Source organism: Galeopterus variegatus, unplaced genomic scaffold (assembly GCF_000696425.1).
Source record: "Galeopterus variegatus unplaced genomic scaffold, G_variegatus-3.0.2 Scaffold17265, whole genome shotgun sequence".
NCBI lineage: Eukaryota > Metazoa > Chordata > Mammalia > Dermoptera > Cynocephalidae > Galeopterus > Galeopterus variegatus.
The window spans coordinates 6,342-19,127 of NW_007743376.1; the positions used below are offsets into that span (position 1 = coordinate 6,342).

At 37.3% G+C, this 12,786-nt stretch overlaps 1 protein-coding gene across 1 annotated transcript; it reads right to left on the bottom strand.

Annotated features, from left to right (window-relative positions):
• Positions 1 to 1,550: 1,550 nt before the first annotated feature.
• LOC103582671 (exonuclease 1-like) lies at positions 1,551 to 6,564 on the bottom strand (the record flags this gene model as incomplete). Its single annotated transcript, XM_008564201.1, has 2 exons — positions 1,551 to 2,115; positions 6,371 to 6,564. Coding segments are annotated over 2 exons (759 nt in total), but the record flags the coding sequence as incomplete, so codon positions are not given.
• Between the last annotated feature and the right edge of the window lie 6,222 nt (positions 6,565 to 12,786).

The window sequence follows — 12,786 nt, forward strand, 5'->3', positions numbered from 1 at the left end:
GACACGAAAAAAGACAAAAAGGAAAAAAAAAAAAGAAATTTACTGCAACTGGAGGCAAGAGAGGTGACTTAATGAATAGTTAGTTTACTTTTTGAGGGTTAGAAGAGGGTTTGTATTTTTATAACTGATTAGTATAAACAATGGTTTTGTCAGCATGTGCTATGAGCTGGTGAGCTTCTCAGTAAAACATGGCCAAAAGCTTACAATGCAAGTGAACCAGGAAGACGCCTGCTGGAAAAAGAAAAAAGCATATCCCAAAGAAGTGGAGAAGACTTCAAAGTATCATCACACAGAGTGATGTTTTTATGAAAGATGTTCAAGAGATAACAACTGCAGTGGTAGCCAAATGGCGCCAAGAGAACATGCAGAATGAGATAAAAAGAAAAAGATGACACTGAAGTGGAGTTTCACATTAAAAGGAACAGGAAGAGGCTTCTAGACAGTGCAGACACACTCAGTGTGAGCGACCAGAAGGCAAAACAAGGGAAAAGAGAAGCAGAAGTCTCACAGGCAGCCCAGGGTTTGGCTTGGCATCCCCTAAAAACTTAAAAAACACCACAGGGGACAGATTTTGGATCCAAATATATAAGTTAATCTCAGCTTTCTCCAAATGAAAACAATTTTTATTTCCACATTTTAACTTGGCTTTTTTCTTCAATTTGAGTCCAGCACAATTCAAGTTTCCTTTGGGAACTTGAATGAATGTTTTCTTGTTGATAAATACAAGCTATACAGGTTTATTAGATGCTGTTCAATATTCAGAATTATCAGACAACAAAAATTCTGTCAAGTATTATCAGGGCTATAATTGTTCTTACAACTTGGTCATGGTAGTAAAAAGCAAAGTGTGTTACATTGGTAAATTTGAGATAACTCAGATTTAAAGAAAGCTATTATGCTACCATATCATTTTTAAATATGTGACTGCATCTTATGAGCAGTATTTATCTGGAGTTTTGGTTTTATATAAGTCAAAATAAAAGATATTTCATAGAGAAGAAAAAAGTGGTTAGGATGATTTTATAAATTTAAAACAGAATAACATAAAATCCCTAGTATTAATATTTTGTTCTGTTATAAAGAGCAAGTTTAGCAGGAACAAGAGTAAATGAAAATATATTTCTGAAGTACTAAAACTTAAGACAGACATCATTACATTAACAAGGCCATTTCCTTATGAGGTCTCAAGTGTTATTTAAATTCATGACTATATTAAGGATTTAAATCATAAATTTATAATAATTTTTCATTTCATAGATTATCATCCTGCTTAGGTTTTAATTGTGCCACAAATTGTGATACCCATTAATGGAACACACAGTGATTCAGGAAGTATAAAGTTAGATTAAATGTAAAGGAGTTTAAAATATGAAAGATACAGAAGTCCTTCAAATAAATAAAATGTGAACTTTCTACACAGAGGGATACAGAATAAAAAATTAAGATAGCCAGTCATTTCCATAATATAGGCAAAATCTCAATTATCTAATTAACACCCTATTTTCTCTTACATATGCATTTAAAAACAAAGGCTTCATAATTCTACTTACCTCTGAATCAGAATCCTTACTAGAAGGCTGAGAAAGTCTGGATGCATTTGAACTGTGCGGTGACAATTCTATGCTTTCCTGGGACTGTGAGGAGCAACCCACTTCACATAAGGAATGAGACCCATCACCTGACGCATCACTCTTTAACTGAGATATTTCAGACACATTATTCTCAGGCAGAGAGGTGGGGGAATCGCTCTTTCTTCGGAACTGCTGCAATGCTGTGCTCGGAGAGGGGCTGGGAGTTCTTGAAAAATCTCCAAGACTTCCAGACCAACTAAAACAACTTCTTAGTGTCCCCAAAGTGGGTAGTGAAATGGTCCTTGTGAATCTGCTGGTCTTAAAAGACTGAGACTCCTCATCAGGGAACACTGCTACATCCTCTGGAATCCGATCACTTGAATTATGTGCTACATTTGTATCAACCTGCTTCTTGCCTTCTAGGTCTAGACAATCTGATTCATTTAGATGGGTCTCTTTATCTGTAACAGCAGTTTCATCTAGAGGTTGGCTGCTAGCTTTCTTTGATACATAGTCGGCAGAATCCAGAGAACTGCAAAAAAATCTAACAAAAAAAATCAGAAAGAGTGGATAAGTATTTTAGGGTTTTCTTGCAAGGGACTGTTTTAGTCCATTTTGTGTTGCTACAACAGAATTACCTGAGACTGGGTAATTTATAAAGAAGAGAGGTTTATTTGGCTTACGATTCTGGGACAGCTGCATTTGGCATGGGCCTCAGGCTGCTTCTATTCATGGTGGAAAAGTGGCAGGGAGATGGAGGATACAAGCAGATCACATGGCAAGAGAAAGCAAGAGAGAGGGGGAGGGAGGGGGAGGGAGAAAGAGAGAGAGAGAGAGAGAGAGAGAGAGAGAGAGAGAGAGAGAGAGAGCGTGTGCACCAGGGTCCTATAAACGACCAGCTCTCATGGGAACTAATAGAGCGAGAACTCACTCATGACTCCCCCCCCACCCCCAAGGAGAGCATTAATCCACTCATGAAGGATCCACCCCCACGACTCAATCAGTTTCCAACACTGTCACATTAGGAATCAAATTTCCACATGAGTCCTGGAGGGGACAACACATCCAAACTCCATCAGGGACTCAATATTCAACATGGAATGTCTTTCTAAAAAAGTCTCATAAACACAATTTATTTCATAATTGAAGGCAATATAAATCTTGAATTTTATTCAAAATTTAAATCTTGATTATGAAACCATTCACACATCTAGAAATTTATTTATACAATAAATTTTTGACAGGACTTTCTAAAAGCAGTCATCTACATACACATAGATTTGGAACTTCTGTATTTTTATCTAATCATCTCATATGTGCTCTTTCTCCCAACTTTTTAAACTCCCAGAGGACAGATAAACTCCTTGAGGACAGGTACTGTCCATGTCTTTGTATCCACCACAATACATAAAATAGTGGCTAACACACAGCTGATAGTCAAATACATGAACAGATATGGAAATATGCAACAGAAGGAATAATTTATAACTACTGTCTCATATTTTGCAGCAAGCAAAATGAAAGAAGTTAGTCATTTACCCCTCATCTTTAACTTTATTCCTAAGCATCAACTCACCTGGGAACTTGTAGTAGTATATTAATCTACTAGCTTGTTATATATTTTATAAGCTTCCATACTATTTAAATATTGAGGTTAAGAGCTTCAAATCAATCATTAAATTCTACATTACTGAAGAGGTGTTACTTATTCCACGTAGGAGCTTTTAAAAAACTGCTTAAAAACGTTCCAATAGGGCCAGCCCATGGCTCACTCGGGAGAGTGCGGTGCTGATAACACCAATGCCCCGTGTTCAGATCCCATATAGGGATCTGGCTGAGCGTGGTGCTGACAACACCAAGTCGAGGGTTAAGATCCCCTTACCGGTCATCTTTAAAAACAACAACAACAACAACAAAAAAAAAACCACTCCAATAAAAATGAAAGAAAGATCAGTATCATTGTTGAGGAAGATTTATTCAAGGAGTTTTTAGATTGGAAAAGAAAATCCTAGAGTACATGATCATATAAATATGAAACTTAAAGAGAATCTACCTCCTTAACAAGTATTAGTTCAAATCCAATATGACAAACAGAATATTTGCTAAATGCTGGAGAGTAAAATCCTCTCTATCCTTTCATCAAATACCTAGATATGTTGTGTGGGTACCAGGCAGGAAGTGGTACATGGAAAGAAAGCACTTACTAGGCTTTTCATTAAGCCGAAAACTAAGCTCCTACATCTGATCACAAATTCCTTTTTAAATAAACAGTAATTCCTATGATGCCCAACTATTCTTCCACGTATTATTTCATGGATAAAGAGAAGATACAGTGACAGTGCCCAGGGATATAAAATTAATCAGCTAGAGAACAGAAGCAAAACCCAGAACCCCTCCCAGTTCACAGCTCCTTCTTCCCAATTAGCCTGTGGTGTTATTTAACTGATATCACATTTCTAGATCTCAAATGATAAACTGGCATGTTTCTAGGATAAGTATCTACAAAATAAAGATAATTAAAACTTAAAACAGACTTCCCAAAAAGTAGACAGACCAGAGACAACTTTTTGCATGTTCGATACCTCCTTTTAGCTGAATCATATTAAAAAGGAGGGGTAGTGATGAATGCTTACATATATATTAATGACTATGCACTGTGCCAGGTGCTTGATATAGAGAGCGTCTACCAACCTCTACAACAGTCTTAAGTGATCATCCTAAGCCTTCCTAACAGGCTTAGGGAAGTTAATGGCATGTGAAAGGTCACAATCAACACGATGACAGTGAGAATTCAAATCCAGGCTTGCCAGATTGTGGGTTGCTTCTAACCTGCACATCAGCTATGACTAGGGATTCCTCCTACCACCGGTATGAACTACAAGACCCTGGGGAAGATTAATTCCTGAGTGTTAATCACTTAACCCAAAACAGTGAAAATAACATCAACCCTTTGTATCTCATAATATTGTTATGAGGGGTAAAAGAACTTTGAAAATTAACTTTGAATGCTAATTTAAAAATATCTAGTTATTACCAGATGTTGCTATATAACCCAGGTCAGAAAATTATATGTCAAAGACTTACTCTCAGTTATTGTTTCACAGGAAGCTGATGGAGAAAAAAAATTACTTCTTCAGGCATCTCAATACACCCTCCGAGGAACTTACTAGTGAAACATCTCATAAACTATATAAAGCAGCTATATATAGCCTCAAACTTGGAGATTTCTTTAAGCTTCAACAGTGACCAAATAAGCAAGTCCTATACACACACAGACACACACACACGCTAACTGGCCAGCCATAAATAGTGTTTACATTGTATTAGGTATTATAAGTAATCTAGAGATAAGGTATACAAGAGGATGTGTGTAGGTCATATGCAAATACTATGCCATGTTAATAAGGGATTTGCGCATCTGCGGATTTTGGTATCCTCGGGGGTCCTGGAACTCCACCCCCAACTCCTGTGAACACCAAAAAATGCCTGTACTTACCACACTGCACAAAAAGATTTTATGTACCTGTTTTTCCAATTGGACTATAAGCTTCTCAAGAACATAAACTATGTCTCTCATTTTTGTAACCATAGCACCTAGCATGGTATCAGGTTTTCAATTAATATTACAATTCTACAGTCATCTATATTTGGATATATTTCTGAAAATACTTTGCAAAATTGTATTAAGCCCTCAAAGAAACCAAAAACTTAGGAAAAAAGAAAGAGGGGTAGGGTGCTCCCAAAACAACAGAATTCCTGTAATGCAAAATGTAACAATAGGGGATACTCTTACTTTGATTCTGTACGGAGAGATCACAAAACTAATAGAAGTTGAAAGTAACAGCAATGCATTTAGGTTAGAATTAAAGTAATACAGGTTGAACATCCCTTACCCAAAAATTCAAAATCCCAAATGCTCCAAAATCTGAAACTTTTTGAGTGCCGACATGAGGCCACAAATGGAAAATTCCACACATGACCTCATTTGATGGGTCGCAGTCAAAATGCAGGCACACCACACAGAGTCTATTTAGTATCCCAGGAGAAAAAAGACCCTCCCAGCCCCCTTCAGCAGTGATATATCTTTCCCCCCCAAAAAATAAAATACAGTGTACAGTAACCCTTTAATCAAAACACAGCATCCTAGGTGAAGACTGAAAGCCTGCTGTTATTTGTTGATGATGGTGTTTAACAGCCGATACAGGTATTCTGGTGATGCTACTAAGTGTTCAGTTACCTGGAATGCATGATTTTTTTCACTGTACTAATGGACTGTCATATTTTTTTTACTGTTAAATATTTATGTGAGAATAAGTGTAGGAAAAGGATTCCTTATCTGCAGCACATAAATTCAGAGTCAGGAATGCTGGTGATCTCAAACAACCACAGACTGTTCACATGGGTGGCTGAGATAGTGACACCTTTGATTTCTGATGGTTCAATGTACAGAAACTTCGTTTCATGCAAAAATTGCTAAAATTACCTTTAGGCCATGGCTATAAGGTGGATATGAAAAATAAATCAATTTCATGTTTAGACTTGGGTGCCATCCCCAAGATATCTCATTATGTATATGCAAATATTTCAAAACCCCAAAAAATCCCAAATCTGAAACACTTCTTCTGGTCCCAAGCATTTTGGATAAGGGATACTCAATCTGTACATGATAAAATTATAATCAGATTAAGGAAGATCCTACACCTACACCCCTCTAGATTCAATGTTTTTTCAGTACAAAATACACATCAATAGAGTATAAAATACAGCAGACAAACAATATTCTGTAGATGTAACCATACCTGCTTCTGGTCCCTGGAACCACAACTGCACCACTTTCTTCATTTTTTCTCTGTAAAAATGTTGCAAATTTATTCCTTGTCCTAGGTGGCGTTTTTAAGCTTGTTTTGTTAGCAATTCCATCTACCAGGTCAGGCATGAACATTTCAGAAGAATTCGATGAGTTACTACTTTCGCAGCTATTTTTCTTGGTCTTCTTTGAAAGCGAAAGAGAATACTGACTCAGTAGATCATCTTCTGACAGCTCTTCTAAATAAAAACAAAATTATCTGTAAATCTTTGTTTCACGTGTAATTAGAGATTTGGCCTTAACTTCACAGTCTATACCCCACTGTCCTAATTTTTTTAAACTATGTTGCACAAAAGGAAACACAAGCATGACTCAAAAAAATTCCCTTAGCTGTATTTTACAATTTCACTAATTGGTTAAGATTTAATGTCAATTATTTGTACAATTCTATGTCAAATTACCCAAATCAATTCTGTATGGCCATACTCATAAACTCATTATTCTAAGGGCTTAATTTTGAACATAAAAAAAAAATTAGGGCAATTTTCATGTAAATATATGATTAATGATTGGTTTTTTAAATGTTCCAATTAAACACACCATGTTAGCATATGTGACTGTCGTGTGGTTAAAAGTAATTTGTGCCGTAGCCGTGATCCTCATTACCTATGAGGTCCAAAAAGAATGCTGTGTGTAAAATGCACTCTGTAGTATTAGAAGAAATCAAAAGACTAAATAATACAAAATTTAAAGCCCAAGTTAGGAAAAGGACATAAAGATGGCACTAAGGTGCTTTAAATTAGTTATAGCTAATTCTCAGAGCCTGAACAGCTTTCGCTCCATGGAGGCGCAAGTTCTCAGGACTGAAGTTAGTAAGATAGGTTAGAGGTACCAAAATACTAGAGACAAGATGATGCCTCAAAGTTTTAAAAGATTTTTTAAAAGCTGTAGATCAGTAAATGTCATGTTGATCCCTGGCAAAAGCTAAATCTGTTTACTATGCAGGAAATCGTGAGCCGTTACAGAAGAAGAAAAAATAAGTATTCTAGGATCCCCAGCAATGCTTCTCAAAGAAGCAGCCACACCAGACTAAACTCACTTTCTTTTTATGATAAGGTTGTTATCCTATCTCTTCAGGGGAATTCTGTACATTGAGCATATCTTGATTTCAGCAAGACACTTCAGTGTCTCTCCTATTATCCTAGTGGGCAACATACAGCGGCATCTATTGTATATTAGCTATATGGACTTGCAGTGAGTTGTACAGTCCTAAGAGACTTCTAGCAACTGCTGGTCTGAAAGGAACTCAGTCTCATGTGTTCTAGATTTCTGTATTTGCTCTGATTTAATTAAACAGTATATAAGCAAACACATTTTAAACAAAACTTGAAGAAAAAAATTAATAGGAAGAACAATGGACTAAAATAAATTAAAATTAACACAACAGGGATAATCCACATTTATGTTTAAAATATAGCAGTACTTGGCTTAACAGCACCTGGCAGATTTCAATTATAAACTCAGCAAATGCCAGCAAAATGACAAGAATGCTAACAAAAGCTAATGCAATCTCAGTCTGCAGAAATAACAGCACAATGTTTGGATACAGGACTGAAATAGTGCCACAATTCTGAATGTTTACTCTATTCTGTAGTAAGCAGGACACATCTCAACAATCATACTCACTGTAACAGTCACACAATTCTTTAAAAACTGCATTATATCCAAAGCACAACCTGAATAGATAAGGAACTTTTAGCCTGGAAGAGAAATTTAGGAGGGTCACAACACCGTCTCTAAATATCTGAAGGGCTGTCTCATGAAATAAGGATTACACTTACTCCCTGGTATATTTGTTTTTGTGTTTGTGTGTGGTCCCAGGGGACATAATCATTGGTAAGTAGTAGTTGTAAGGAAGCACACTTTATCGGACATTAAGAACTTCCTGATAATGAGCCCTCACATAGACAAAAACTTGTGAAATAGGCAGTATCATTCCCAATTCATATCAAGAAACAATGGTTCAGAGACATTATCATGAAGAAGGTTTAGGTTCATAAGGAATCAGGACATTTTGGCCAAAAATGAGCAACCTAGACTTAAATTTTAAAAGTAAAAGCATGAATTAAATTTTGTAAAGGGTTGTTTTATTTTTGTTGTTGATCTTTCATTCACTGATGTAGATGTCTGAGAGAAGGAAAGGAGAGAGAAAGAAGAGATTACAATTATTCTTCCCACTTCTAAATGTCTTCTATGGTGAAAAAAATCCCCACCTTTTCTCAATACCTAGTACTCCACTCTCAGTATTTCTCTTCAAGATGTACTGGAGGTTCTAGCAGGCAAGAAAAAGAAATAAAAGACATCTAAACTGGAAAAGGAGAAGCAAGACTGTCTTTATTCATAGGTGACATTATTGTCTATATAGAAAATCCGGGGCCGGCCTGTGGCTCACTCGGGAGAGTGCGGTGCTGATAACACCAAGGCCACGGGTTCGGATCCCATATAGGGATGGCCAGTTAGCTCACTGGATGAGCGTGGTGCTGACAGCACCAAGTCAAGGGTTAAGATCCCCTTACCGGTCATCTTTTTTTAAAAAAAAAGAAAATCCTACGGAGTCTACAAAAGAGATACTAGAATAAATATATGACTTTTAGCAAGGTTACAAAATATAATATTAACATACAAAAATCAATTGTGTTTCTATATACTACCAATGAACAACTGGAAATTGAAATAAAATATACTACTTAATAAGCATCAAAAATCTGAAATATAAGGATAAATTTGACAAAAGATGTGCAAGACCTATGTAGTGAAAACTACATTTAAAACTACATTTAAGCCGACCAGACGGTAAGAGGAACAGCGGCCGGTAGCAGGGCCTAGGTTGGGCCGTGAAGTGCCGTGTGGGGGCTGTGGCTGCCCTGTGCGCCGCCCTCCCGCCAAGGGCGCCAGAGCACGACAGCGACTACCCAGGACCAGNCAACAACAACAACAACAAAAAAAAAACCACTCCAATAAAAATGAAAGAAAGATCAGTATCATTGTTGAGGAAGATTTATTCAAGGAGTTTTTAGATTGGAAAAGAAAATCCTAGAGTACATGATCATATAAATATGAAACTTAAAGAGAATCTACCTCCTTAACAAGTATTAGTTCAAATCCAATATGACAAACAGAATATTTGCTAAATGCTGGAGAGTAAAATCCTCTCTATCCTTTCATCAAATACCTAGATATGTTGTGTGGGTACCAGGCAGGAAGTGGTACATGGAAAGAAAGCACTTACTAGGCTTTTCATTAAGCCGAAAACTAAGCTCCTACATCTGATCACAAATTCCTTTTTAAATAAACAGTAATTCCTATGATGCCCAACTATTCTTCCACGTATTATTTCATGGATAAAGAGAAGATACAGTGACAGTGCCCAGGGATATAAAATTAATCAGCTAGAGAACAGAAGCAAAACCCAGAACCCCTCCCAGTTCACAGCTCCTTCTTCCCAATTAGCCTGTGGTGTTATTTAACTGATATCACATTTCTAGATCTCAAATGATAAACTGGCATGTTTCTAGGATAAGTATCTACAAAATAAAGATAATTAAAACTTAAAACAGACTTCCCAAAAAGTAGACAGACCAGAGACAACTTTTTGCATGTTCGATACCTCCTTTTAGCTGAATCATATTAAAAAGGAGGGGTAGTGATGAATGCTTACATATATATTAATGACTATGCACTGTGCCAGGTGCTTGATATAGAGAGCGTCTACCAACCTCTACAACAGTCTTAAGTGATCATCCTAAGCCTTCCTAACAGGCTTAGGGAAGTTAATGGCATGTGAAAGGTCACAATCAACACGATGACAGTGAGAATTCAAATCCATGCTTGCCAGATTGTGGGTTGCTTCTAACCCGCACATCAGCTATGACTAGGAATTCCTCCTACCACCGGTATGAACTACGAGACCCTGGGGAAGATTAATTCCTGAGTGTTAATCACTTAACCCAAAACAGTGAAAATAACATCAACCCTTTGTATCTCATAATATTGTTATGAGGGGTAAAAGAACTTTGAAAATTAACTTTGAATGCTAATTTAAAAATATCTAGTTATTACCAGATGTTGCTATATAACCCAGGTCAGAAAATTATATGTCAAAGACTTACTCTCAGTTATTGTTTCACAGGAAGCTGATGGAGAAAAAAAATTACTTCTTCAGGCATCTCAATACACCCTCCGAGGAACTTACTAGTGAAACATCTCATAAACTATATAAAGCAGCTATATATAGCCTCAAACTTGGAGATTTCTTTAAGCTTCAACAGTGACCAAATAAGCAAGTCCTATACACACACAGACACACACACACACGCACACGCACACGCACACACACACACACACACACACACACTATTCTTATTGTCTCCAAAGAAGAGTGCAACACTAAGCAGCAGAAAAGGAAAACTCTATTCTCACCTAAATAAAAAATAAAACCAAGTTCCAAAAATTTCTTCAACTGAGAGAAGTCAACTTTCTAAAATTTATTAATCAGAAAAAATCACCTAGAATCCTGTTTTCCATCTTTTGTGGCCACTTTTTCATAATTCCACTGTTCACAAGCACCTTTAATGAGTGACTAGTGAAAGAAGAATCAGACTGATTAAGTAACTGTACTGTACTGTGCCTGTTTCCTCGAGAAGACTTGATGGGGGAAGGGTTTGGAACATCAGGTAAAGCGAGGCCTAGAGATTACCAGTGGTTCGTTCCTTCATACCCATCTCCCATTATCATGGTTAGACAACACTGAGTGCAGCTTCATTTAATAAATTTGAAAAACAAAAAATATTTATTCTAAGTCTTCCAGAGGAATACAGGGGCTGGTAAATCCTCTCCTTCTTAAAGTTACTATATCTAGACATGAAACTGACATGTCAGACATGTCTGACACCGACAATTCCTTTTTTGGGTTGTGGTACCATCACCCAAAATCAGTAAGATAAGAGTTTTTCATTGTATGTCTATCATGTCAGGTACTGTCATAAGCACCTGACTTATAGGATCTCATTCGATCCTCTCCCTGACCCTAGGGTTGTTACTGTTAGCCCCATGTTTTAAAAAAGAGGAAACCGAAGCACCCAGAAGTTAACCTGCCCAGGTCAGTCTCATGAGTGAACAGGACAGGATTCAAATCCAGGTGGCCTCACTTCAGGGTCTCAATTCCTAATCCCCAAGTTATACTGACTCTGTGAAATCTCATCATCACTTGCAGAGACTACGGCAGCAGCCTAACCTACCTGTTTGCTCACTTTTGGCCCTGTTGAGTGCATCTTCACAGGGTGCCCAGACTGGTCTATCTAGAACAGGAATTGAATCATACCCTGCCCTGATGATAACCTCTAAATGTTTCCCATCCCCTCTGAAGATGACTAAAATTTCTTAGCTTGGCAAACAAGGCTTCCATGATCCAGCCCTCTGCTTATTTCTGCTTCCTCACCACCTACAATTCCCCAGCTTGCAGCCTGGCAGTGGTAATGATGGCACAATCAACAGCGAGTCACTGCCCATACCCGTCTATTCCCCAACTCCAGACCTTTGCTTCAGAATTTCTCTCTACTTGGCTCTAATTTTTGTCTGCATGACCCCACTAGTCATTTAATCCTCGGTAGGAACACCCAACCAACCTTTTCCTCTCACCTTTTCCAACCACTGCCCCAGCATGAGATGCCCTTAAAACACCTTTCATGTGCCCTTATCACTATAGTCTGCTCTCTGTACCAGCAGGTTCTACATCTGTGCATTTAGCCAACCATGGATTGAAAATATTTATAAAAAATTTTAAATAACAGTACAGTAAAAAACGATACAAATATAAAAATACAGTAGAACAACTATTTACATAGCTACATAGCATTCTTTTTTTTTGGTGGCTGGCCGGCTTGGGGATCCAAACCCATGACCTTGATGTTATAAGGCTACTCTCTAACCAACCGAGCTAACTGGCCAGCCATAAATAGTGTTTACATTGTATTAGGTATTATAAGTAATCTAGAGATAAGGTATACAAGAGGATGTGTGTAGGTCATATGCAAATACTATGCCATGTTAATAAGGGATTTGCGCATCTGCGGATTTTGGTATCCTCGGGGGTCCTGGAACTCCACCCCCAACTCCTGTGAACACCAAAAAATGCCTGTACTTACCACACTGCACAAAAAGATTTTATGTACCTGTTTTTCCAATTGGACTATAAGCTTCTCAAGAACATAAACTATGTCTCTCATTTTTGTAACCATAGCACCTAGCATGGTATCAGGTTTTCAATTAATATTACAATTCTACAGTCATCTATATTTGGATATATTTCTAAAAATACTTTGCAAAATTGTATTAAGCCCTCAAAGAAAC